At 43.6% G+C, this 26,405-nt stretch overlaps 1 protein-coding gene across 1 annotated transcript in view; it reads left to right on the top strand.

The window, feature by feature from the left end:
• The window catches only part of ADGRA3 (adhesion G protein-coupled receptor A3), a 103,085-nt gene that overhangs the window by 26,870 nt on the left and 49,810 nt on the right, over positions 1-26,405 (top strand). The window contains exons 2-7 of the mRNA XM_084800087.1: positions 7,116-7,187; positions 14,817-14,888; positions 18,241-18,312; positions 20,036-20,107; positions 22,053-22,213; positions 24,390-24,603. Of these exons, the coding sequence (XP_084656213.1) occupies positions 7,116-7,187; positions 14,817-14,888; positions 18,241-18,312; positions 20,036-20,107; positions 22,053-22,213; positions 24,390-24,603 (663 nt within the window). The remainder of the gene's footprint in view (positions 1-7,115; positions 7,188-14,816; positions 14,889-18,240; positions 18,313-20,035; positions 20,108-22,052; positions 22,214-24,389; positions 24,604-26,405) is intronic.

Here is a 26,405-nt window from a genome sequence, read left to right on the forward strand (position 1 = left end):
TGGAGCCTTTCAGTCAGTCAGCTGTTGTCCTGCTGCACGGCTTTGGGGAAAGAGACCTGTGCCACCACAGCGGCTGCAGACGACACAATTCTGTACTGGTGGTGTTAGAATCTGAACTCTGCTAGTGAGTGTGACTGTCAACCTGATCTAACTAATGATGCTGTTGGAAGATGTGGTATGCCCGTTGTCCTGAGGGTCTCGAGCAGAGTGAGGAAGTCCACTGGAGGAGGAGAGGCTGCACAGCACGTCTTTCGGAAATTCTCCAGCATGGTTGTCTTTCTGTCTGTGAGATCCATCAATGCTCAAACAAGAAACAATATGTGCACTTTATAGATCTTACCGTGTCTGCACTTTTTGAGTTGGGTGTTAAGTGAGTGGAGTAATGGCACAACAGTTTGATCCTTGCAAACTAAAGCGTACCACCCTGAATGCCTTTGTGCAAAAAGTGAATGAATGGATTCATCTAATCAAGAGTGCAGCCGTTGATGAGCAAAGGGCTGCTGGATATTATGGGCCGCTGTAGTGGAAGATTTGGTGTCTATAAAAACTCAGTTATGTTATGGGAACAGGTTTTTGTTTTAATCCCAGGCGTGTGGGATATGGGGCTGCTCCAGACTGTCCACAGCAGCGGCTGCCCCCCTCTTCCTTGGAGCCCCCTGTTTCTCCCCTGGCTATGGATTTTTTTCCCCTCGCTCAGAGTCCCCAGAATTAAGCTATCCACTGCTGGAAAAGATCATGCCCCTCTCAGAGCCTGCACGAACAAATAGTCTGCTGCTGTTGACAGTCTGGAGCAGCCCCATATCCCACACCTGGGATTAAAACAAAAACATGTTTATATAAGATAACTGAGTTTTTATAGACACCAAAGCTTCCACTATAATGGCCATGCACTAGACCATTGAGCACTGCTTGGCATATGGTTCCATTTGCAGAAGAACAAAAACCAAACCAAATAACAACAATGGAAACCCAGAGCACGACCATTCATTTCTATAGAGTTCTATTCCTGACTTTAGCTGAGGGCAAGTGGCTGTAAGGGTTTAGGGTGTATGCCAAGAGAGGCTAATGATTCACCTGGCTCTAACCCTGGGCTGCTTTTCTGCTTTTACACTACTCTGCTCAATAAACCGAACGTGTATCAATTTGTACTGCAGCTTGTATTACAAGAGTAAGCTATAGACTAGACCTGTCAACACTTGGAAACATTGTGTGAATATATGCCTCATTCTTTTTTCCTTTTTCTTTACTCCCCCCCCCCCTCCTTGTTTTGAGACTAGGTCACATGTAGCCGCCTGCTGTCTTGAAACTCTGTATAGCTTCAGGTGGCCATGCATGTATGCTCCTTTTGTCTGTACCTCCCCAGTGCTTGGATTACAGGCATGCACCGCCATATCTAGTTTATGTGGTAGCAGGTGAACTTAGAGCTTTGTGAATGGCAGTAATGCTCTCTGTCAGGCAAACTGCATTCTAGATGCTGGACCTTGACCCACGTGACTCTGCAGTACTTGTTTGCTTAATATTCATTTGGTAGACAGGGGGAAAAAGTTATTAACCCAGAGTAATAGTCGTTAGCTTCTGCTAGCTGCATGAAAATGATATTGTATTCATATACTTACATGATGTGTAGCATGTAATATGGTTTATCTAAGTGCAGGTATGTATCTGTGCTGGGTGGCTTTTCAAAGATGCAATCAAAGTGTTTTCCTGCTACAGTGGTTGTGTTGATTCATGGTAAAAATGTGAGTGGTTGTTTCCCCATATGGATTCTATTTCCCAGTGTGGTAAGCGCCTTACAGTGTCTCGTCTGTACTTACGTCTACATTCCCTTCTGATTGGGGATGCACATTCATCCATTATCATGATCCTTTGTTGCTTTCTTATTTATTTTTAAGGAGGAAAGTAAATAAAGGGACACGGTTGTCACTTTGTCCTTGAGCTCCTGGCCTCAAATGATCCAATATCCTGTCTCAGGTGCCCTCATGCCCTGGGCTACAGGCCCTGTTGTATTACGTTCAGCCTTGCTGTTACATGTATTCAGGTATCACTCCAGTCTTTGCCAGTTTTTCTGTTAGGGGTTCTCAGTGTTGCCCTCTGATCTCATCTTCCTGTGGCCTTCTCTGAATTTTCTTGTCTAATGACACCTCTCACTAGACTTGACCTGTTGTAACCCAGAATGACTTTATGTCTAGATCCTTAATTATATCTGTATAAATCTACTAGTAGCCTGGTCCTAGGTGGGATTCCTTCGGGCTACTGGGTAGACATTGTCTGTCCATTCCACCTGTCCTAGTTTCATTTCTGGTACTGTGATGACACACCCTGGGAAAAAGCAACTTGTCAGAGAAAGGGGCTTACTGTAGTGTGCACTTTGAGGGTACATTACATCATTAGAGGGAAGGCAAGGCAGGAACTTCAAACAACTAGCCCTAGCACATCCATAGCCAAGAACAGAGAAACGTGTATACATGCTTGCCTGTGTTCAGCTTGATCTATCCACTCACTCAGGTAAGGATGCTCAGCCTAGGGAATTGGTACAGCCCACAGTGGGCTGCGTTTTTTCACATCAGTCAACTAAGACACACCCCTCCAGACATGGGACAGACCAACCTAACTGTAGATGATCTCTGTGGTGGTTTGAAAGAAAAATGCAGGCTTATAGGGAGTGCCACTCTCAGGAGGTGAGGTATTGGTGGAGTAGGTGTGGCCTTATCGGAGGAAGTATGTTTCACTTTACTCCTGCTATCTGCCTGACTGAGTGAAGAACTCTCAGCTCCTTCTCCAGCACCATGTCTGCCTGCACACTGCCATGCTTCCCACCATGACAAAAAGGGACTAGCCTTTGACACTGTAAGCTAGCCCCAGTGACTGTTTTCCTGTTACACGGTGTCTCTTCACAACAATAGAAACCCTAACTAGGACCCTCACTGAGGCTCTCTCAGGTGATTGTAGGCTGGGTCAAGTGACAGTTGAAACCAAGCATCACAACCCCCACACAGTGTGCTTCCCTAACCTCATTGGATTGCTCACGTCGATTCCTCCTCCAGCAGTCAGCACCCGAAATTACATTCCTGAGGCTGAGCCGAGTACACAGTGCTCTCCAAGTATATGTTCAAGTCCTTTCAGAAAGGAAGCCGCTGAGGGGGGAGTGCTTTCTGTTGTCAGCTCTTGGCTTCTGAGCCATTCGGTAGCAAGCAGCTGAGGACATCCAATCCACATCAGTCCATTTGCTCCGGATTTTTAAAAACCTGTCTGCGTTTTAGCCTTGTTCTTTTTTTATACTTGAGTGTAGATGATACATCACACTAACTTGGTCCTGGGTGAAATGATAGTATGTTATCAGGCTCTTCCAATTGAAGAGGTGGGAGCCCAAAATAGCGTTCTACGAGTTGCCTATAGATCCTGTCCTGTTCAGATCATTAGTACAGGACAGAAATGGGTCTACACAAGCTCGATAACTCTGGCCAAGTTTGAAATTTCAAAGGTGTCAGCAAAAATATTGATTATGAATGGGTTTTAGGTTCATCATGATATATGATGTTAAGTACCTGCTGGTTCCACAGCCCCCTGTTTCAAAATTGAGCATAAAAGCTGTCTGTGGAATAGATTTATTCTTTCCGATCCTGTTTTCCTGCACAAAAATCTTTAAACACATCCAGTAATGTGTAGACGGAATATATTAACTTGAGGTTGTAAACTATATTTTAAGGTTACAGTTATAACTTTTTAAGTGTGATGGAATGTCTTCCTTTTTACTTTCCTCAATAAAACCTATCATTTATTGCAGTAAAGCCTTTATGACTGAGGAAATGACAGTCCCATTGCTGAAGCTATACCAAAATCACAGGCAGAGCCGTTCAGTCAGTGCCCACCAGTTGTGCGCGAGTTTCTTCCATATCTGAGTTTCATTCTTCACTCAGAAATGGCATGTTAAATCACTGAGCTGGGGAGGGTGTGTATTACCCCCCCCCTGCCCCCCCCCCCCCCCCGATTTCTGGTTTAATGCTTTCATGTTCTTAGCCATTGTCAAACTTAGCAACTTTGCCTATTAGAACATGAATCAGTGTGGAAAATTAAAACTGGGAGGGGTCTTGGGAATCATTCTGATATGAATATGCTTCCTTTTAGACTTAAGGATGCCAAAGGCTATTCTATGAAGTGACTGACAGAGCCCTGGTAATACCTGGGCTCTAAACATGTCTGTTCTCTCTACTTCTTTTGGTGCATGTTAAAAGTGACATGAGTCGCTGTATGAGCATTCTTTCATCTAAACTAACTGGGCTCTGGAATCCCACATCAGTAAGCATTTTTAGCTTTTACCTCTGCCTGTATACATGTACTCAAAGTTAACTGAATTTAAAGCAAAAAAAAAAAAATCTTAAGATTCACATGTTTCCTACCAGGGGCACCCCAAAAGTAAGATGTTTTAGGACTTACAACCTGAGTTATAAATAGTCAGAGAAGGGAACGCCATCACCAAGGTAAACATTCATGCCTTCCAGGACTGCCGTTTTTTTGTCCGTTGTTTTTCTGTGTACAGATTCTTTTCTGTCTGTGGTAGTGATTTTGTAGTTTGCTCTTTAATTGATGTGATCATATCCTTTCCCCGCAGGGAGCAGCTTTACTCTACATGTAAACTTGCATTTGTTGGCTTGTGTTTGTGCTCAGATCTTGGCCCTTTGGTGTTGCCGAGCATTTGTCCGCTAAGCATCGAGTTGAGATCATGGTGTCAGGATCAGGACTCACTTTGTATGGTGTTGTGTTTGGTGAGTGTGAGCTCAGGACCTGGCTGTTCAGGGTGATGAGGCCCGGGCTCTTGCTCTGTACTTCCTGGCTGCTGGAGAAGCTGCTGGGCCGGATGCATGATCAGTTTCCCTGTGCCTGAACCAAATACCTTTCTTTTTAAGAGCGTTGTCATTTTCATCGAAGAAAACACTATTGTGTTTTAATCAGAATTGTTTTGCACCTTGTCTTCTCCTTCCTGTTGTTTTGGGCTTTACCTTTGCTTCAGCGATACCTTGGAGCAGGACAGAATTCTACCTACTGAGATACTTTGATTGCAAGGTACACTTTGGCTGCACAGATACTGAACCGAGGGAGGACGTTTCCTTCAGAATCTGGAAAACAAATCCTGTATCTTAATGGCTGCTCCCTGGGTGTGACATGCCTTTTAAAATTTCCTGTTTGTGTTTATGAGGCGGTTCTTATTCTTCACATCTTATGAGTAAGGGAAGTCTTGCAGGAGTTGGCCTGACTTGGAGATCAGAGTAACTTAAAAGTGGCTGAGCTGGGGCCTGAGGGGGCCAGGGTTGACTCTTAAGCACATCGTAGTAGCTACTCTGCTAGATTTAGCAAGAGGGGGTGTCTCCTTTCTCTCTCCCTACCCCCTTCCTTCCTTCTCTTCTTTCCTTTCTTTTACAAATCTGACTTATACCAAATGACAGCGGGATGGCAGCTGGCTTTTTTTTTTTTTTACTTGTTTTATTAAGAAGTTATGTTACACACACAGGTGTGCACCTACAATCTTGCCTTGCAGTGTTGCCCTGTTATTCTTTGTGTCTCCGTGTAATGACCGTTTAGCCTGTTGCAAAGGCTGCTCCCAAGAGGCAACATCAGGTGTGATGCAGTTTTCTGTCCTAAATGGCGGTTGCGTGGCTCTTGATTAACTTGATTGCATGTTGAGGAATGAGGGTGGAGCAGACATCCTCTGGGTTCCAAATCTGGCTGACGGAGCTGATCTCTGGCTCCACAGTTCGGAGGGCCTGGGCTTGGTTCCCAGCACCAGCGTGGCTTACATGTGCCTGTAAACTCCGTGATAGCTGAGTCCCTCTGCTGACCTCTGAGGGCCCCTGCACATATATGGTGCATACCCATAGACACAGAAAAACAAGCAAAAATGAAGTCTTCAAAATCTGGCTGCTGTTTGCTCATGTTACCTGGCTGTTCGCTTTGCTCTTGCCTCAGATTTCTGATTTTCCGTCCCCTTGATGTTCCCATGCTCATGAGTCAGGTCCTTTAGCATTTTCTCCTTGTTTCTGGAAACTGTTGACATTCAGGTGTTTAACACCATGGAAAATTTTAGTCTGTAGCAAGGAAGGAACATAAAACACATGCAGTCTCTGTGTGTGTGTGTGTGTGTGTGTGTGTGTGTGTGTGTGTGTGTGTATGTGTGTAGGGTGGAGTTCTGTCTGGGGGCACCATCCCACCTATGGCTCTTGGAAAGCAGATTTTTGGTTTTGGTTTGTTCTTTAGTGAACATTCTCCTTACATGAGATAGACCATGATCACGGACGGAGCCACAGTGCCTGTTGGTGAATGCTACAGGCAATCAGGCATGCACACACACACACAGTATATATTTGCATATTGTTAAACTGCAGGTAAGGTCCAGCATTGTCAACTGTGCCTGTCGGTGAGTGCTAAGGCAGAGCAGGCATACACACACACACACACACACACACACACACACACACACACACACATACACACACACACACACACACACACACACACACACACACACACAGAGTACATTTGCATATTGTTAAACTTAGGTAAGGTCCAGCATTATCAACGTGGTATCTATAATGTGTTTCTTCATTGGGTCATTAGGTTTTTGATTCAGATGTCATGTCTTCTATTAAGTTTCTAGTTGTCACGTGAGTATTTAAGTTTCTAAGTTGGCTGAGTGAATTCACATGGTGACCAATTTTACCCTATATTACCCTATCAATAGCTCTGATGTGTTTGTTTTTGTTTTCATTTTTCTTTTGAGGTAGGGTTTCTCTTGTAGCCTTGCCTGTCCTAGACTTGTTTTGTAGGGTCACGCTGGCCTTGAACTCAAAGTGATCCACTTGCCTATGCCTCCCTGAGTGCTGAGATTAAAAGTGTGTGCCACCACACCCAGCTTTTTCTCATTTGTTTTTTACATTTTCATTTAAATATGACAAAAATGATTTAAGATAGGACAAGATGTGGTCGCTATTTTGGGAAAGAAACTACACTATTCTAAACTGCCTAAAAATTCTGGGTTATGATTTCTGAGAATCCCTCTTACTTTGATACTGATGGTGTATGCTAGACAAGTTATATATAATTTTTTTTCTTGTTGTTTTTAGGATTCTGAGCAACAACAAGATATCGGAGCTAAAGAATGGTTCATTTTCTGGGCTAAGTCTCCTCGAAAGATTGTGAGTATTCTCTCATTTGTTTCCTTATTTTATATAATGAAAGTAAACCTGACAGTGGACCTCCCAAAAAAAAAACAAAAAAAAACTCCCCCCCAACATTGTATTATGCAAAAGTTCAGGAAGTGCCCTTTGAAAGAGAAGCTGATATGTAATCAGAGGTCAGACTCCTTTCTGGGAAGAGTCAGGTAGTTATCCCAGCTCAACCTTGTGGGTTTCACGTGTGGTCACATGACCGTGCTCTGTGTGAATCGCTCAGGAAGCTAGATGGTAAGGAGCCAGTGTGTACTGATGATTTGTACATCATGGCGGCCCAATGGTAATGAAGGAATTCGTGCGCATCACCTACAAAAAAAGTTCTTTACTAAACAAGCCATGGACCACAGTCTGCTGACCACTCACTGGCTTAATGTAGATGATGGTTTGAAGATGTGTGTTCTAAAATGATATGTTTTATAAGTAAAACAGAATGTAACTATATGCGGGGGGGGGGGGCTGCTTAGGTAAACTGGTGCTTTCTTGGAGTATAGTCATATGTTTTACTTGGAGTTTTCTCACGAGCTGATGTATTACAGACATTAATTTTGGCTGGATATTAGGGAATGAATAGGCCATTTACTCATGTTCTGAATGCTGTGTCAATGTTCCTGTTTAAAATTGACCTGGTATATGTACATTTACAGTAGAACTTCAAAGTCTTAAGGGATCCACATCATATATGCACAGTTCTGTGAAGTACAATCTAACCTGAGTTTTCTTGGTTTTCTTTTCTCCTCTTGGCGTCTGACCTTCTCCACGCAGCTTCTCCCTTCAGCATCCATCCAGGGGCTTCTGTGGTCACACTTCCTCAGCACTTGATAGCCTAGGGTTCTGGAGTGTTGCTTAAGCGTATACCGCCTGAGTTCTGTGTCTTTGTACATTTAACTGCATGCCTTTAAGTTAGGTTATATGTATATATACTTTTGATATCCACATACTATATAACAGTGCATTTATATAAGTGAAGGCATGCTTTCTGCATACATGTACAAAGCATGTGAATATTCAGGAACACACTACACAGAAACATATGATGCATAAAGGCCTTCTTGGCACTTCAGGACTTAGTATGTACGTTTTTTTCTTTCTTTCTGTTTCTAATGACATATTACTGCCATAGTCCTCACAGTCTGAGTCTAGAGGACGCTGCTTACATCCTCAACCCCATGCCTGTCTGTGCTGAAACTACTGTTTCAGGAATGGGTATTTGGATCAGTTTGGTTGAGTAGAGACGTGCCTGCCACTTAAGCGAAGGAATTCCTCCTCACTGTCAGGAGGAAGGAAGTAACCTGTCCTGCTGAGTGGGACCAGGTCACCAGAGAATGGGATTAGGAGTGACTCTAAACTGTAGAGAGACACTGTTAAACCCACAGCACTGGGTATTAGGACGGAGAAGGGAACATCTTCCCATCAGGCATTCTTCTTTGCAAAACAGTGTTATTGGCCGATACCCTGGCCTGCAGCACCGTGCTGGGCATCTAGTATATGCTGAGCAGGTAACTGAAGTGATGCATGCAGTCAGAGGAAAGGATGCAGGCACTGTGCTTTATCAGTGGTGTCTGTTGTATAGAGATGCTAGGCTTCATGTGATTGCTTATGTCCACCATAAACAATGTGGCCAGAGTGGCTGATACTCTGTGCTGTGCTGTGAGTTATCCTTTCATCCATGTAGTTTTTAACTTGCCTTTTCTTTGCTCATATTTCATGCCTTTTGTTGATAGTAAATCCCTATACATAGTTGAAATAAATTAAGTTGCCACTGTGGGCGATGTTAAGATACGCTAAATGTTTTTGGCCTTTTATACCTGAATTCCAAAATGCCACCAGGCTTTTGTGAGGAAAAAAAAAAAAGGCTTATTCACAAGATAGACGCTTGGGTTTCCTGCTGACCGGTGTGCTTCTCCTCCAGTTGTTAAATCAGCCTCCTGTGCTGTGCTGGGTCCACTCGGGTAACTACCTCGGCATCTCTTTTCAGCTGATGACAGAGTCTCTTCGGCTCCTAACAGATGAAGACCTTTGGAGAAAGAGTTCTTAGTTTCTAAGGAGAGATACAAAAGCATAGTATCTTATCCTTTGCTCTTCTTCTCTTGGTTGCGCCCAGAGGGATTTGGGCACCTGGGATACCGCATCATGGGTGAGGACTGTGTTACTTCCATTGCAGAGAATGGTAGCTCTGAGAGGTGTGTGGAGCCAGCCACATCTGTTCTGCTTCTCCATTTCTTTTAATGTGAGATGCTGGTTATTTATTTATTTACTATTTTATTATTACTATGCCTGTTACTATGTTGGCTGTTATTTGAGACAGCGACTCAGTATGTAGTCCTGGCCTTGAACTTAAAAAGAACCTCTTGCCTCCTGAGTGCTGGGATGACAGGTGAGCACTGCCACACCCAGCTGAGGTGACAGTTGTGATGCTTGCATGTAAAGACATCTCATCCCTTTCCTAAAGAAGTCAGTGCTTTCCCCAAGCACACTGGTAACTTTTCTGTTGCCGCGATAAAACACTATGACCACGGCCACCTACAGAAGAGCTTATTTAGGTTTATGCTTCCCTATGGATAAGAGTCCATCATGGCTGAGAATCTTGGCAGCAAGAAGCAGGTTTAGCAGCTGAAGCAGGAAACTGAAGCTCCCATCTGCAACCATGAGCATGAAACAGAGAAAACAATCTGGCAGGCGGTGGGGCTTTCGCTCTCAAAGCACTCCTTTGGTGTCATGCTTCCTCAGCAAGGCCGTACCGCCTAGACCTTCCCAAATAATACTACCTCCTGGCGAGCGAGTGTTCAAATGCCCAGGACTGAGTCACACCACCACAGTGACTTTTCTGGTGCTTCCTGGAAGATGATGGGGAGGTTTGTTTTTGATTACAGTTCCAGGGGATAGAGTTCACTAAGGCAGGGCAGTCATGGAAGCCTGGGCAGGCTGGGAGTCTGGAGCAGCTGCTGGGATCTCTGTGAGCCCATCCTTGGTTGGTCACATGGTGATGACGACAGGAAGTGGAGTGTTCCCACCTGAAGTAGGCTGGCTATAACTTTAAAAGGCCAGCCCTAAATAACACATCTTTCCCAGCCATGCCTCCCACCCTAGGGGTTCTATAACCTCCCAGAACAGTGCCACTAGCTGGAAACCAAGTGTCCGAGGTGAGGACGTTCCACGTTAAGACCAGGCTCTGAAAACAGGCCTTCAGTTTTGTGTTAACAGGTCCTGTGCTGCTTTTCAGGTAGATTTTTATGACATAATGCGTTCTGATTTAGCACTACATCCTAAAGTTGGATGGCTGTGTACTAGACATGCTTTGCATTGTTGGGGAGAGAAATATTAAACGAGGGAGTCTGACTATAAATATCCTATGGCAGTATCTGATTAATATGGCTATTATTAAATACTATATAATATGTCAAGAATTCTTTATTATTAAAGAAAACATGTATCTTTAAATCAGATTACAGTGCTCAGTTATTCATGAGAGGTATTTTGTAGAAACACACACAGTTTATCACTGACCACAGATTTATGAACTGCTATAGTGAAATCAGTTTCTCTTGTTGAAGCTGTTTAGAATCTGAGAGAGGAAGCTTATGCTTAAAAAAAAAATAGGGCTGACATGATATATTTCTATTTGCAGAGTTTTTTGCTTTGTTTTTTAGTTTATTCAAAATAAATGAAAAACAGCACTTGTTTACTCTCAAACTTTTTGAGGCAGACATTGGTGGTCATTTAGAGAGTGAGGTGACAGGCTCTAGAAAGTTAAGGCTGCTGACTTAGGTACCTCCTGTTAGGAAAGTTAGGACAAACATCACTTAATTCTGAAAGCTTGCATATCCTGAAAAATCAGGAGGACCATGCTATCTCCTGTCAACAGTTTACTCACCTTCAGCAGTCTCATAACGATTAACAGTTGAGTACCTCTCCATGGTGGAATATGCCTGTGCATCGTGTATGCATTGGAAATGCCACTTGGTTGTCAGTGACAGACATCACGACACTGTTGTCGCTGAGAAGTATTAATAGCATTATGTGAGATGCTGTGTTCTTTAAACTGTCTGGCTTGCTGAAGGACTGGGTGGTTTTGTGGCTTCCCACAGTTGACTGATACTGCTGCAATGAAAGGTGATTAATGCAGCTTTGTCTCTCAGCTTTGGTCCATTGTCCCATCCACGTGTCTGCGTGTGCACCTACCCTCTGTAGATGGAGAATGTCATTTCCCTACAGCTCAGTAGACCATGCTCTTACGGGACTTGATTTTGAGGATAGAAACCAGTGGCTTTCTGCCACTGACGACATGCCAAGCATGAAAATGGTCCTTTCTAGACACAGCACAAGATATGACCGCAGTAAATGAGGATGGCGGAGGACTTGAATGTGGGAAAGTGAAGGAAGTGGTCATGGGAAAGGTCAACCAGGCCAGGAGTCCTTGCGGTTTCTTTTAAGACTTCTTTCTCTCTCTCTCTCTCTCTCTCTCTCTCTCTCTCTCTCTCTCTCTCTCTCTCTCTCTCGCTCTCTCTCTCTCTCTCTCTCTCTCTTGCTCTCTCTCTCTCTCGCTCTCTCTCTCTCTCTCTCTCTTGCTCTCTCGCTCTCTTGCTCTCTCGCTCTCTCGCTCTCGCTCTCTCTCACTGTTGGGAACTTTTGGAGGTTTTAACAGAGCCATGATCAAGATTCCGCTCAGGAAGATCACTTGCAGTAGGGAATAGCTGAAGAGATAGGGCACATGTGCAAACTGTGTTAAAGTCTGCTCGGAAATAACACCGTGGCCTTGAACAAGACCTGGGTGACCCGAGACATCATTACCATATACAATAATTTATTTTTCAACTTCATTTTCAAACATCCAGTCAGGTTGAAAGAATATTACCTCCAGCACCTTGATTTAATGATGACCAGCTTCATGGCATGTTCGGTTAGCAATATTTCAATTGCTCTAGGTGGAAATTTATTTAGTTCTTTTAATAAATTCCTACTGCACGGAAACATGTGCTTAAATGCTGACGTCAAGAGCTGGACCACATTTTCTCCGTCTTTGTGCATGAGGGCTTACGAAGAGGAAAGACTGACTTTGCCCCCTTTTCAGTCCAAGTGAAAGTTGGGTGGGTATACAGAAGCAGCCTACATCATGGCACATGGGAAGCAGAGGAGGAGGAAGAGGAGGAGGAGGAAGGGCTGGTGTTGAGCTATTCACAGTCGAAAGACCCTTTCCTAGTGAGCTACTTCCACCAGTGAGCCTTCACTTCCCAGAGTTTTTACCACCCCTCAAAAGTAGCACTACCAACTAGATACAAAGAGGTTGATACATGAGCCTGTTGGGGGCGGGGGCAGGGGGAGAAGGGGAGGGACATGTCATTTTCAAACCATAACACTCAAGGAAGTGTGCCAAAACTCAGAGGAGACCATGGCGCAGACAGGATTCATAACAGTGAAGCTGGAATGGTCGGGGGGTGTTTCTGGTTCATCTTATTAGCTGCATGGGCAGAGTGGGAGGAAGTCACACTGACAGGGACACATCAGGAATGTTGGCTCGCAGTTAAGTGAATGACTTCTGCCGCAGGTAAGTGGAGACCCCGCCTCACCAGAACGTGAGTTTGCATTTTCCCAGGAAACCTTTCCAGAAAGCCACCCCTGTAGTGTATCTTCGCTGAGCTGGTGTTAGAATAAGCTTTTAGAGGGAAAATTAGGAAGATTGAAAAGCATGCATGAGTCAGACTGTGCCGCAGTTAGGTTTCATTAGCTGGGATGGCAGTCTCGTCTCAGATGGGATGGGAGATAACCCCAGACTCTGCTCAGCTCTGTGAGACTCGTTCTTTGGAGTCTCTTTTGAAGGAAAGTAGACGGGGATTGCTGTGATTTCTGAGCTGCATCGGGTTTGAGAAGGCTGCCGGGGGACTGTGTCTAAGCCTTAAAGATAGAGTTCATGAGAATGGGGTCGACTGTCCTTGGTAGAGCCACAGTTCTTCGGTACCCATGATGCAGGCCACCTCCCTGTTGTAGGAACAGGTATTGTCAAAGGCCAGGATCTGCTTCCAGGATAGCCTTTCAAATCCCAGCTGGACTGCTGGGTTACCTGACGTTCCGGCTTGGTGAGCATTCCCCTGCCTGTCTACATTGTTTGGCCTTTGGAACATAATATTGCCAAGCTGTGTGTGAAGAGGAGAAATGGCACGGGAGACCAAAGAGTGACTGTGTAGGGACAAGATCGCCACCATTAGAGACAGACTTGGAGAGGAGAAGCTTAAAGGTTTCAGTTTGTTTGTTGGCATCTGTCCAGCGTGCAGAGGGCATTGGCTCAGTGGACAAGGCTTAGAGGACAGTGGCTCAGTGGACAAGGCTTAGAGGACAGTGGCTCAGTGGACAAGGCTTAGAGGACACTGGCTCAGTGGACAAGGCTTTGAGGTTGGTCCTGACACACGTGCTTGCTTAGAGCATCTGGCTGGGCCACCTCCTGGAAGGAATGTACTACTAGGAGATTGAAGGAAGAGCCGGTCTTTCTGCAGAAGTCTAGTTCGCACTTGAATGGGCTGTCTTCAGAGGCCTGACCCTCTCGTGGGTAGCGGGAAGTGATTGTGACCCTCACTGCTGTCCTGCTGTGCTTGAACACTGGTTCGGAAATGTCTGAGTGCTTGAGAAGGAGAATAACCTGACAGGAGATCCAGGCCTCCTGTGCTGTTGCTCTGGGCTACGTGTTGTGATTTATGGCGTGTTTATTTATAGCCTCACTTTATGGAGAACATCATTATAGAATCCTGGGGAGGGAAAATATATATAAAAAAACAAATCACATGAATTTCAGAGTACATATTTTGAAGATACTTTTTTTTTTGAAGAATTCAATTTAATATTTGTTTATGGTAAGCACAACCACTAGTATTCTTAAGAACCAAAGTATAAGATGATAAGGAAGAAATTAATAGACATAATGGGTGTGTGTTCCTGGAAAGCTGGATACTGGCTAAAGTGCTAGCTTTGCCAGAGTGAGGACCAGAGTGTGCATCACCTAGAACACAGTCCATATAAATGCCTGGTAGACATGGCAACGTGCCTGTCATTCCAGTCTGGGGAGGCTGAGACAGGAGATCCCCATAGTAAGCCGACTAGCAAGACCATCAGCAAGCTCCGGGTTTGATTGAGAGAGCCTTCCTTAATGAGTAAAGGGGAAGTGTTATTGAGGATGCTTCCTGACACCAACCTTGAGCTCATACATGCATGCACACATGCACTTGCACAGGCAACAACATGCACATGTACCCTCTGTATGCAAACATGCTTATAAACAATGCATACCACAAATACATAAAAATGGCAAAAGGAGAGAATAAAAGAAATGATACAGCTGTTTGGAATTGGCTGAACTTTGAGTACTATTCGGATCTTGTATCGTTCATGATACCTGCTTTTGTATATGAAGCAAAAAGTTTTGAGGTCAGGTTTCTGAAATTTGAATTCACACTTTGTCACTCACTGCTGGGGAGCTCTTGACCTAGCCTTCTTTGGTGTGGTTTTTCTCTCATACTGGTGGTTCTGCCTGTGGTAGGTAAGTGTAGTATGCTGAAGTATTTGATGAAGCAGTAACCATTTAACTAACTCTTACTTTACCTTTCACAGGGACCTCCGGAACAACCTTATCAGCAGGATAGCCCCAGGTGCCTTTTGGGGACTGTCTTCGCTGAAGAGACTGTGAGTTTTGAATTGCTTGCTTGTGTGTCTGAACCATTCCTTTTGTAGATAACCAGTGAATTCCAACTTGATTAAAGAGGCCCATTTGGCCAGGTCCCTGACAGAACAGACAGAGTCAAGTGCTCCATCAGTATGCTTGGGGTGCCTCTCTTACACTAACAAACTTCATTATCATGTCAGCTCCGTAGCCATAACTACTGTGGAGATAATCCGCAAGCCAGGACGCCAGTCAAACTGTACTTCTTTTGAATTACAGGAATTCATGCTTTCTATTAATGATGTAACGGCCTGCCATTTCCTTGTGTGTTTTTACTTCAAAGCCTAAAGAATTGGCTTTATTACCGCGAACACTAATCTCCCGCCACAGTTTCTCACATTTGAAAAGTGACTGAACTGAAACCCCGTAGACAGCCCCACACACTGGCCTTTGTAAAAGCATTTGCTGAGTGCTTGCTCCTTACTCACTCCTGGTTCTCCAGACTCATTGCCGTGTGCGCGAGGGTGTAAAGGGGGCAGACAGGCCTCCCAGTTTCTTGGTCTGGACTTACATGGAAAAAGACAGACCGTCAAGAGAATATTAAATCTCTTCCTACGCATGTGCTATCCAGTGGGCAAAGAGTCAGGAGCGAATGGCTGTCAGACAGTGACTTGGGACGCTGGCTTACTGAGCCTCTTCAGGAGGGAGGGACAATATTTGGAGAGAAGCAGCGGGAAGCAGGGGGACTGAGTCTTCGCACAGTGAGGGAAATGAAGAATTAATGATATAGCCCCGCCGTGCCAGAAACTCAGGGGCTGGGGCCAAGTTGGTTTTAATGGTCCCTCGCAGTAAGTGATGCTTACGTTCCGTGCTTTGCTCTCCAACTTCTTCCTCCTACTGTCATCACAAGATATCTGTCCCCTCTGTGGGCCGCCGCTGTCTGTCTTCACAGCTGCTTGGGTAGGCGAGACGTTAATAACACCTCCACGCTGAGAGCATCTTAACTGTCGGGCAAGACAGTTTCCTGACAGTGTTTTGAAGGCGCCTCAGAAAACTTTAGGTTTTTTGCTTTAGTTCCTTATCCTAAATAATGTCTCAAGTACTGTCGTCTAAAAGTTTAATAATCCTGTTCAGTAGTGTTTAACTTAATTACTGGTAATTGGGCTAGGCTGTGCCTTAGCCTGTTTGCATTGCATTGCGCTGCACAGTAAGTGCTCTTCTGATGCTCCCGCCTTGGAAGGTAATTGCCATTTACAGTGTTCTTCCTGCCAGAAAATACATTCTTAATTCCAAACAGCTGACTTGTAATTGAGCTTATGGCGTACAGCTTGCAAGCTGAAGGGTTCCTACATGGAGACTCAGTGGGATGGAAAGATAGCCGCTTAGTCAGTAGTTAATGCTTGCTCGTTTTTATAGACCCGGACTCGATTTCCTGCAAGGCTTTAAGCCATTCATCTCAAAGGCCACACAAAGTGTTTTGTCAGTGTCCACGGTTTTGTCTGTAGTTATAGATAATTGGAGTCGGGAAGATTAAGTAGCTTTTGAAAGATAAACTACTAGGAGTAGTTGAAACTCAAACCCATTCACTTTCTTTTTTGCTTTATCAACGAGTTTAAGCTGATTCTCAATCCAAATGAAAACTCATTATCAATACCTAAGTCCCATTTAAGTAGGTATAGCTATAATGAAGTTCTTTCCCAAAGAGTCAGTGGTAATTACATCACCGAAAGCTCAGAAGTGAGGTAGGATAATGAATAGGAGCAAGGCACACTTGTTCAAGCAACAGCCCACAAGATGATACCTCATTTTCTTAAACAGTAAAACCTAGAAATAAAAGGAAAATCGACTTTTAAAAAAAATCTCACACGATTAAATGCTTGGCTTTAATATTCTAAGGAGCTTGAGTAATACAAGCGCAAGAGCAAGCTTTGTGTGGCTTAAGGTTACTTTAGCCGTAACAGAGGGAAACCAGAGCTGAAACATCCTGTTCTGCCCAGATAACTCAGGGTGGCTTTTGAAATACATAAGGGGAAAAACTCACTGAGGAGGTGCCCAGGTCAAATGCTCTGTTCTTAGAACTTACAGTCTGCGTATGTGTTTTCTGCTGGGACCAGGCACACAGTTTGGGATTCAGCAGCTTCCATTTGGTAATGGGCACTGTAAGTCCCCTCCTCCCAGTCTGCAGTGTACCTCCAAGTGTGACAAAGGTCTGCTTCTCTCTGTCAGAAGTAATGTGGACATTGACAGAAATGCAGAAGTAATTTTAAGATTTTAGTTTAGAGATGTTTATGCAAAGTGACATAAATAAATATATTAAAAAAATTCTCCACTAATATTCAACCTAACAACTGATAAAAAAGAATGTCTCATGGTAGGGTATCCTGTCAATCCCCTGTCCCCCTCTACTACCCCCCCCCCCCCCCCCGCCTCTCCCAGTTAGTCAATTCCACTGAATAACAAAGATGAAAGACATGCCATTCCAGGTGAAGGTTTGAGGTTGCCTTCCTACGTAGTCTGGTTAAAAGTAAGCCTTAGTGCATCCCTTGTTCCAAGGTTGAAGTAAGGGAGGAAGGAGGCCATAATGTACCAGCTAGAATTCCACCAGTGAGAGGCCTCCACAGGCAAAAGCACCTGTCTCTCAAGCCTTATTGACCTCAGTGACTGGAACACAGGGTGGAAGGAGAGAACTGACTCTGAAAAGCTGCTTGTCAGCCTTCACGTGCGTGCCGTGACACTTGAGCTCATGCGTATTCCCATCCAATAATAATAATTAATAGTAATAGTTAATATTTATGCATAAATAAAAAGGACATCACTTTATAGATCAATGAGAAGAAAATATTTAGGAGGTGGCAGGGGCTAGGAGTTGTTAGACATTAAGGTGGACTGGCAGAATAATTGGGCTGTTACTCAGATGTTGCTAAATGTCATTTGACTTGAGAGGAAAGGACAGACTTGTAAAGAAAAAGCTAATTTAGTGTTTCCCCCTCTTTATTATAGTCAGTACACCTGAGTCTCTAAAGGACAGAGTTACAAGAGTCATGTTGCTAATGGGATTTGATGATTGGGCTGAGTTCTCCAGCCCCCCACCTTGACTGACTGCAGGGCGTCTCAGAAGTTCTAGCTCCTAGTAAGATAGAACAAGTCTTGTTTTACTACTCTGGTTTGATCTTGAATAGTTTCGTCGAGTAAATGGTTGAAATATAATTAGGTAGCATCTTGTCTCTGTGTGCCAGAAGTAAGGTAAAGCAAGAACCATGTCCTGGAGCGCTGTTTGTATGTCACTTGAGGGAGGATGCAGAAAGGAAGGGGCTTAATGTGCTTGACTACTGAGTCTGTCAGACCAAATAAAAAGATTCCACCTCTTTCCCTTAGGGACCTGACAAACAACCGAATAGGATGCCTGAATGCAGACATATTTCGAGGACTCACCAATCTGGTTCGGCTGTAAGTACCTTTTCTACCCCCATTAAAATGTAAGATATTTGAACCAGTAGGTACCAAAGAGTTTCTGAATGTCAGTGGCATATTTAATAGTGAAGTAGTAACTGTAGGCCTTGCAGAGGCCACGGGGACAGGAAGCCTCCAAGTGGGTCATGAGATGTAGCGTCCTCAGAATAGAATCTCTTCCTACACATGCTTAGGGCCAGAGTGTGTCAGACTGGAGGAGATCTCATATGTCCAAGGAGGTACTTAGCAAGTGCGACCCAAATGTAAATGTGAAATCCTTTTTTTCATTCATAGTCACCCCGTACTCAGAGCCTGGAGAGAATCTGACAACATTTTAAACCCTCTGTTTCATGAAACACAAGTCTCACGGTACACAATTTTCAATGCTCTAGTCATGGTATCTCAGAGCATTCTGGATTTCAGATTTTTCACGCCAGTCCTCTGCTCTCACTGGGGGTCATTGTGAGTGTGTGATAGCAGGAACCCCTTGCTGCAGGTGTGGCAGGAGCTGACCCCGCCCCCCGCCATCCTCTCTCTACAGTTGGCATTCCCTCCCACACTGAAGGGTTCAGCCCATACCTCAGAGGAGAGCTAGGCCCATTCACAACCCTCAGGCCTGTGTCTTTCTGTGTTCTGGTCTGCCTCCCCTTCTTGGAGGTCCTTGCTGGGCAGAACAGATCTTGGTGGTGATTGAGGTCCTGAAACCTCTATACTAGTTAATGTTAGAAACCCTCTGAGGGTGAGCTGTCTCTCCTGAACACTTCACCGCCATTATATACTGAGTACCTATTTTCTTTTTTTCTTCTTTAATAATGATAAAATGATATTTAATGTTGTCGATTACAGCACTACAAGTCAATGCCATATTGTGCTTTTTATCTGTGTGCTATATCCTTAACTTGTCAAAACTTTAAATAAGATCTTTTTCTGTGTATGGCAATGCTCACACACAGAGACACACACACATATATATGTGTATGTATAACAAAGGTTAAACAAACATTTTCTACCCCTACCCCTTTACCTGCCAGAAGTACTCCTCCAGACAAGGCGCATCCCCTCTTCATTCTAGCTCCTGAGCGTGTGATAAGGCATGGAAGATGCTTTAGTCCAGTCCTCCTGCTGTATCACCTGGCCCACTTGACACAACAGCACTGTTGAGTTTAACCATACAACATGCTGAAGGGCTTACGCAGTATTGCGCTCGGATGGGGGTGGGGCAAGAGAGGTTACAGAACTTGTCGGAGGCCAGAGTTACCTTGTTGGCCCTGAGCCCTCCCACTTGCAGGGCTTATTACTGCGCACATTTTCACTCCACTTTGCTAGGTGATTTGTTGTTGTTGTTGTTGTTTTCCTGAAAGATCCCAAGTGAACATGTGAGCAGCCATTCTAATGGGTCAATCCACGAGGAATCTCTTAGGTTTTCCCAATACGGCTGGAGACTCTTACCTCGCACTAAGGTGTTTTAAGCCTTTTGCCTAGTGCATTGTGTAAGATGGAGATTGCTGCTCTCTCGGCTCATGGAGGTATTTGCACATCCCTCTTTACACACCCCCTCTTTAAGAATTCAAGCAGCTTTCGTTAATTCTTTTGTTACATTTTTTTTGTTACGTACATTTTGTTACGTCGATCTTAAGACGTTTGGAATGGTATCAGATAATTAAAGTGATGTGGAGCTAAGTATTTTTAAAAAGTGACCCTGTCTCCTATTTCCCCCTAGAAACCTTTCAGGGAATCTGTTTACTTCGCTGTCTCAAGGAACGTTTGATTATCTTGGCTCATTGAGGTCTTTGTAAGTAAGAATTCTTCTTTTGTATTTAATTTATATTTGAAAATTGGAAGACAAGCACACAGTGGCTATGGAGAGTAAAAGAGTTCATGAGAAATGTGTTGCAAATATGCAAAAATCAGGCTTTTCCAGGAGCCAGTGTCTGGCCTGAAGCTCACGAGGGAACTCTAAGGGAGACGTTTCGGACTGAGATGGCCGTCTCCTCAGAATGTGTTTCTCCCGATTGTAGTCAGAGTGAAGAAATCAGTGGCAGTTGTTTCTCATGGCTTCATTTTCAGATCCAGAAATTTTTGCTGCTGCCTAATTAAATGCCCATAGTATAGCCCAATACTCCTTTTGGGAAATTCATTCTAAAACTACTTTATACTTTAAGGATTTAATTCTGTCCCATGATTTCTGCTCGACATTAAATTCCAAGCTTGTTCCTGGTAGTGCTCATGGTGTTTATTGAGAAGTCCTCAGCGTGAGGTCATGTTCACACAGTTCTCTGTAGTATATGGGTTACTTTGCTCCTCATGAGCATAGGTTGCAAAGGAGTCGTGTTTGAAACAATATTCCCAGATAATCATCACTCTTTTTCAACCTAGAAGCACAGTTAAATTGTCCATCACATCTTCATTGTGTGTAGCATCCTGGGTTGTGCCATTTTCTAGGGAGCACTTCTTTACCAGATGCCTCTGTTCAGTGTATGTTGACCGCCCCCGCCCATGCTGGGAATTAGGCCTAGGCCCTTGCATGTGCCAGGCGAGTGCTCGGCACCAAGCCCCACCCCCACCCAGCCTTTCCTTGACTTGGAATAAGATGGCAAAGGATAAGCTGACCTTGGAACCGCAGTTGGAGGAATCTGAGAAAGAATTTCATCAAGGAAATGGAAGATACTGGCAGTGTTTTTACTTATGAATTAGAAATACATAGAATCATGCTTTTGATAATGTTTTAAACTTTATTATCTTCTTTGCTGTATTTTATCTTTCCTCTCTCCTACTTTTGTTTTTATTTTTGCCTAAAACTATGAGATGACCCCATGTGCTAACAAATTGAATTAGAAGCATGTGTATCTATGTTTTTTGTTGATATATTTTGAGGCTTATGTTCCATAGTGTTCAGTTAATACTGATGCTTTTTCACTTCAGTTAGATATGCCATGCTGGTAGGGGCAGTTTCCCCAGTTAGTTTTATGAGGTAGACTTATCATACTGTGCATCCCAGGGACAGTCACTGCTTAGTGAGAGGAGTGATCACATTAATGGGCTGATAACCCAGTCTTTCTTTTTTATAAGAATACAGGCAAAATTAAAGTTTTCTGTTAATTCACAGCCTCTGTTCTTGCTCATATTGACTCTAAAGTATTTTTATTCTTACGTTCTGTTTAGAGTCACCCATTGCATAGAAGAGTGTCACAAAATGGTCCCCACCTTGGAAGAGTTACAATCTGGCGAAGTGTCCAGAATATAAACACAGAGTAGTCCTATGTTCCTTTATGTTGCTATTTTATTGCCAAAATCAACAGTAGAAGTGGCAGCATTTAGGCCAAGAACATAGCAGTAACGCTGTAAAATCTGGGAAGGCGTCAAGATTCCAAATCATTATCATGTGCTTCATAGTAAAAGGTAAAGGCTTGCCAGGGTGGCGTACGTCTTCCAGGGCCCCAGGGTCTGGAGGTTTGCACAGAAGAGGGAGACGAAAGATACCCGCCAAACCGTGTTTCATTTTGTTACTTTCATGTCAGCTTTGATCAGAAGCTGATCAGCCCCAGGATGATGGGAGGCATTGGTGGGATCCAGCACTGTGACAGACAGGGCACCACAAAGAGGCTGTAACCGACCGGTTCACCATCTGCACCTTGTGCTTTACAACATAAAGGTCCACTGTTAGATCAGAGAGGACCCAGTACAGAGCCCGTGGCTCCAGGGTTCCGTTCACTGCCGTCCTAACCTGTGTGTTGCAGAGAATTTCAGACCGAGTACCTTCTGTGTGACTGTAACATACTGTGGATGCACCGCTGGGTAAAGGAGAGGAACGTCACTGTGCGGGACACCAGGTGTGTTTATCCTAAGTCCCTGCAGGCCCAGCCAGTCACGGGGGTGAAGCAGGAGCTCTTGACTTGCGGTAAGGGCAACACGGGACTGACAAGTATTTCCCGTGGTTTGAGTTGCTACCATGTTTTCCTTGACAGACTCTAAAGTTCTTTTGACAGAATCTCTGCAACACAATTCGTCTTGAAGAATTCAGTAATACTCTATGTAAACCATTGGTTAGGCTAGCCAAATTAGAAAACAGTTCTTCCTTTGGCCTCTAGGGTTGCTGCTTGCTGGATCTGAGCAGCTTGCTTCATGAAAAACAGTTCAGAGCCCTGCAGTGTCCCTGTGGTCTTCAGTAGGCAGATGGGGAACTCACTGAGAATAGAACAGTCTCAAGATGCTCTCACACTGTTTACTGATAGGAGTGAACTACATTAATAGCCTTTGGTTGCTGGTTGTAGTCTATGTTTTGCTGTGTTGGGCATCGAGCTCAGCCTTCCACAAGCTAGGCAAGTGTCCCGCCACTAAGTCACTCACTCTCCTGGCGGCGCACTGTGGACTGTGAACTATACTTCAGCAGTATGTGTCAGTACATAAAAGGCTGATACAGTTATATCTACGTATTCTATAGCTTAGAGTCCATTCAGGAGAATTGATCACTTTATGTATAAACACATGCTGAAGCTCGTAATTATAGGCAAATAGTTTAATGACTTTCGGCATTTCCATTCACTAATGTAGCATGCAGATGTTGAAAATCATGACTTTTTGGAAGTTCCTGCAGACGTGAGGGAAATAGTATGATTGCCGTGTACAGAGTGACAAACGCGCACCACAGAGACTGAAAGTGACACATGGTGAACATGAAATGAATGATCTTGCCTTTCTCCCTTTCTCTTTATTACTAGTAATATTGTTGCTTTACAAGCCAGCTATGTTCTCGGAATGGAAATTAAGACTTTGACTAAGAAGAAAAAACTCAAAGAGAACAAACTGCATGCATGCTTGCTCCATGTTACTCAGGGACTGAGAGTGTTGAGAGCCTAATGCTTAACTTCTGCACTTTTTCCTGTATTCTGTTTTGAAAAAATGCCATCATGTTCCTAAAGATAACTTTCTGAAAGTTGACCTAATGCAAGCTTACTTCTCTGTGTAACATAGAGCCCGCTGGTGCATCGTGTAGCTGTGGCTGTAATGTAACAGTTTTCTTCTTGCTGCATTCTTAGCTTGTTAATAATTTCTCACTCCATAAATAGCAGTAACTAATTTTCTTATATATATATATATATTTGCATATATTTGATTTTGATTTCTATATACTATTGCTGACAACAGAATTGTTGTGTTAGATAAATGAAGTAAATATTTTAAGGTATTTAATGAACCAGTGGTATTGGTATATACTTTTTTGCATGTATATGTTTTACTTTCCTGACACAGGAAGGAATTATAATCATTTAAACAGTGATTGAAATGAAGGGACTTATTTTTTAAAATAACCCTTTTCTTTAAATGTTTTAAAATTTCTACAATATGCATGCTTTTGTCACTAGAAGAAAGCATTTTAATCCAAGGAAATACAATCTTCAAAATGTATCTTAAAAGAATACCCACCAGCATTTACTCTTCCGCAGCTCCAGTCTCTAGATCTCAGCACTTTATGATTTGGCCTCTGGCTTTGCTTCTGTTTTTTGTCTGATGCATCCCTGCAAAGGACAGGCTCTGAATATCAGGAATGAACGTCAGGTGATTTCATTTCCAACTTAGTTAAAAATCTGTGACCTATTTGTTTTACTCTGCTTCTGCTAAAACAAAATATGCAAAGCTGAGTAACACTAGATATAAAAGAGATATATTTAGTAGTTCACAGTTTTGATTTTGTCTTAAGATCATGCTTCTATGTTATTTTGGCCTCTGATGAAGGCCTTGTGGCAATGGCACCGCGTTACGAGTGTGTGTGGAAGTAGAAGATGACATTTCAAGACAGGAAGCCACATGCTAGGAGTGAGGCTGTGGCTGCTGTACCAACTCACACTCATAGGCTGGAAACACCAAGTTTCCAGGACACGACCCTGAGAAATTGGGAGCACATAGCTACAAGTTGACTCAGCAGCCACATTGGCACTGGCGTTGGAATGCCGGTTACTGAGGCCTGCCCGGATGTTCTGTTTTCCTCAGTTTCCACAGAATACCATCGCTTCTAAGTGTCGTGCATGACGTGCTTTGGCTTCTGTTCACTCCGCCCTGTGTTTTTCTGTGTCTAGATCCTCCCCTTGAACTGCCATCCTTCTACATGACGCCATCTCATCGCCAGGTCGTGTTTGAAGGGGACAGCCTTCCCTTCCAGTGCATGGCTTCCTATATAGACCAGGACATGCAAGTGCTGTGGTATCAGGATGGGCGCATCGTTGAGACCGATGAGTCTCAAGGGATCTTTGTGGAGAAAAACATGATTCACAACTGCTCCTTGATTGCGAGGTACAGTGTCCCTGGGTTTTGCTGTCCTGTGGGAGTGGCAGTGCTTAGCTGGAATTTGTTGGTAGTTTCATTTTCCCCATTTAAAAAATGCCCTAAAGGACTAGAGAGATGGCTCTTTGATTAAGAGCACTGTCCACTCTTCTGGAGGTCCTGAGTTCAGTTCCTGGCAACCATCTATAACGTGATCTGATGCCTTCTTCTGGCCTGCAGGTGTACATGCAGATAGAGTACTCATATACATAAAATAACTAAATCTTAAAAAAAAAATGCCCTAAATAAGACATTCCTTTCTTCTGATTATTATTATCATCCTTTTAAATTACTATCTATCTCCTCATCCAGTTTTGGAAGAAAAAGCTGAATATAAAAGGGGGACGCTTAAAGTTAAAATCTTTTTCTTTAAAGTTTTAAGAGGAAAATGTTAACTTTTAGTGCCAAACTTAATTGCTAACCATCTCTGCTACTAAACTTTTATTTCTCTTTCAGGAATCACCACACTTTCACTTTTTTGTCTTCTGATTAATGCTATGTTTTTAAGATAGTTTTATCTCCCCACCTACTTGCTGCTGGTGAACTGTGTAACACTACGCCATCAACCCCATGGCTGGTTAGTCTGAAAGAACACTCTAAAGTATAAAAACAGCTTAAACTATGTGTGCTGTCGCTCGGGATATTGGTGTCTATCGAGTCTCCTCTTTGTTCTCTCTCCTCACCTTGTTCACTGCCCACTCGCCTGCCTAGAGCTTGGCTGCAATTTTGCTAGAGTAAAGCGGCAGCTTCCACATTGCCAAGGCAGGATGCTGTGAGAACGTCAGGACTTTTCGAGCTGAAACCAACTCTAGGAACTTTAGGATTGAATTCTCTATTTTATGGTTTCTTTCTTAAAAATCCTTAAGTCTTTGCTAGAAGCGTACTTTCCTTGTGTGTCTTCTGATGTTTAGGATAGATGCATTGAAACCCTTGGTCCAAGTCCAGCACACCTGACTACTTTAGAATATGATTTTTAAAAATTTTGGATTAAATCCCTGACTTTATTATAAATGTACAAAGAAGCACTCAAATGGTGGGCAAACTCTGGCCCACTGAGTACTGACATTTTTAAGCAGTCAAATTCCAAGTGGTTATATAAGCATTCACGCAATAGCTTTCATGTTTGTGTTGCTGCTTAGCTTGCAGAATCTAAAATATTTACAGTCTTGCCATGGAAAATACTTTATAACTCCATTCTTTTGGGTTCTGTGTTCCTCTTAGGAGAACTAAGTTTTCTTTGACAGGGCAGTTAGCTCAGCTAACCTCCCACTCATAGCTCTGTGTGGTAAGTAGGTGGCAGCTGAAATACATCTGTATTTAGTGAGGGCATCACTGGAGTTTAAATACATGACTTCACACATGCTAGGGATATGCTCTGCACTGAGCTACATCCATAGCCCCTGAATGGATGCCTTGTGTTAGATGTCTGAGCTTTTACTTTGCTACCCCCATGTCTGCTAACTTTTCAGATTGTATATTTCTGGTGTTCCAGGAGCCTTGGGTCAAAGTCATTTAAAAGTGTCCAACTTAATTCCCAGTGCCAATCACTTCTTCCTACATCAGGTCCTTTTTCATTTGTGTCTGTTTTATGTACGCCAGTCTCTACATACTTACACTTAATTAATGTGCTCAGTGCTGCTGACTGGTCTCTGCAGGGAGGATGGTTTGGTGGCCATGGTCTCTGCAGCCGAGCTCCTTATTACGGTTGATGGTAATTGTAAGAAATGATGTATTCATTGTTACACTATCTTTACAGTGGTGAAAATTACATA

Source organism: Acomys minous (assembly GCF_964271855.1).
Source record: "Acomys minous genome assembly, chromosome: 10".
NCBI lineage: Eukaryota > Metazoa > Chordata > Mammalia > Rodentia > Muridae > Acomys > Acomys minous.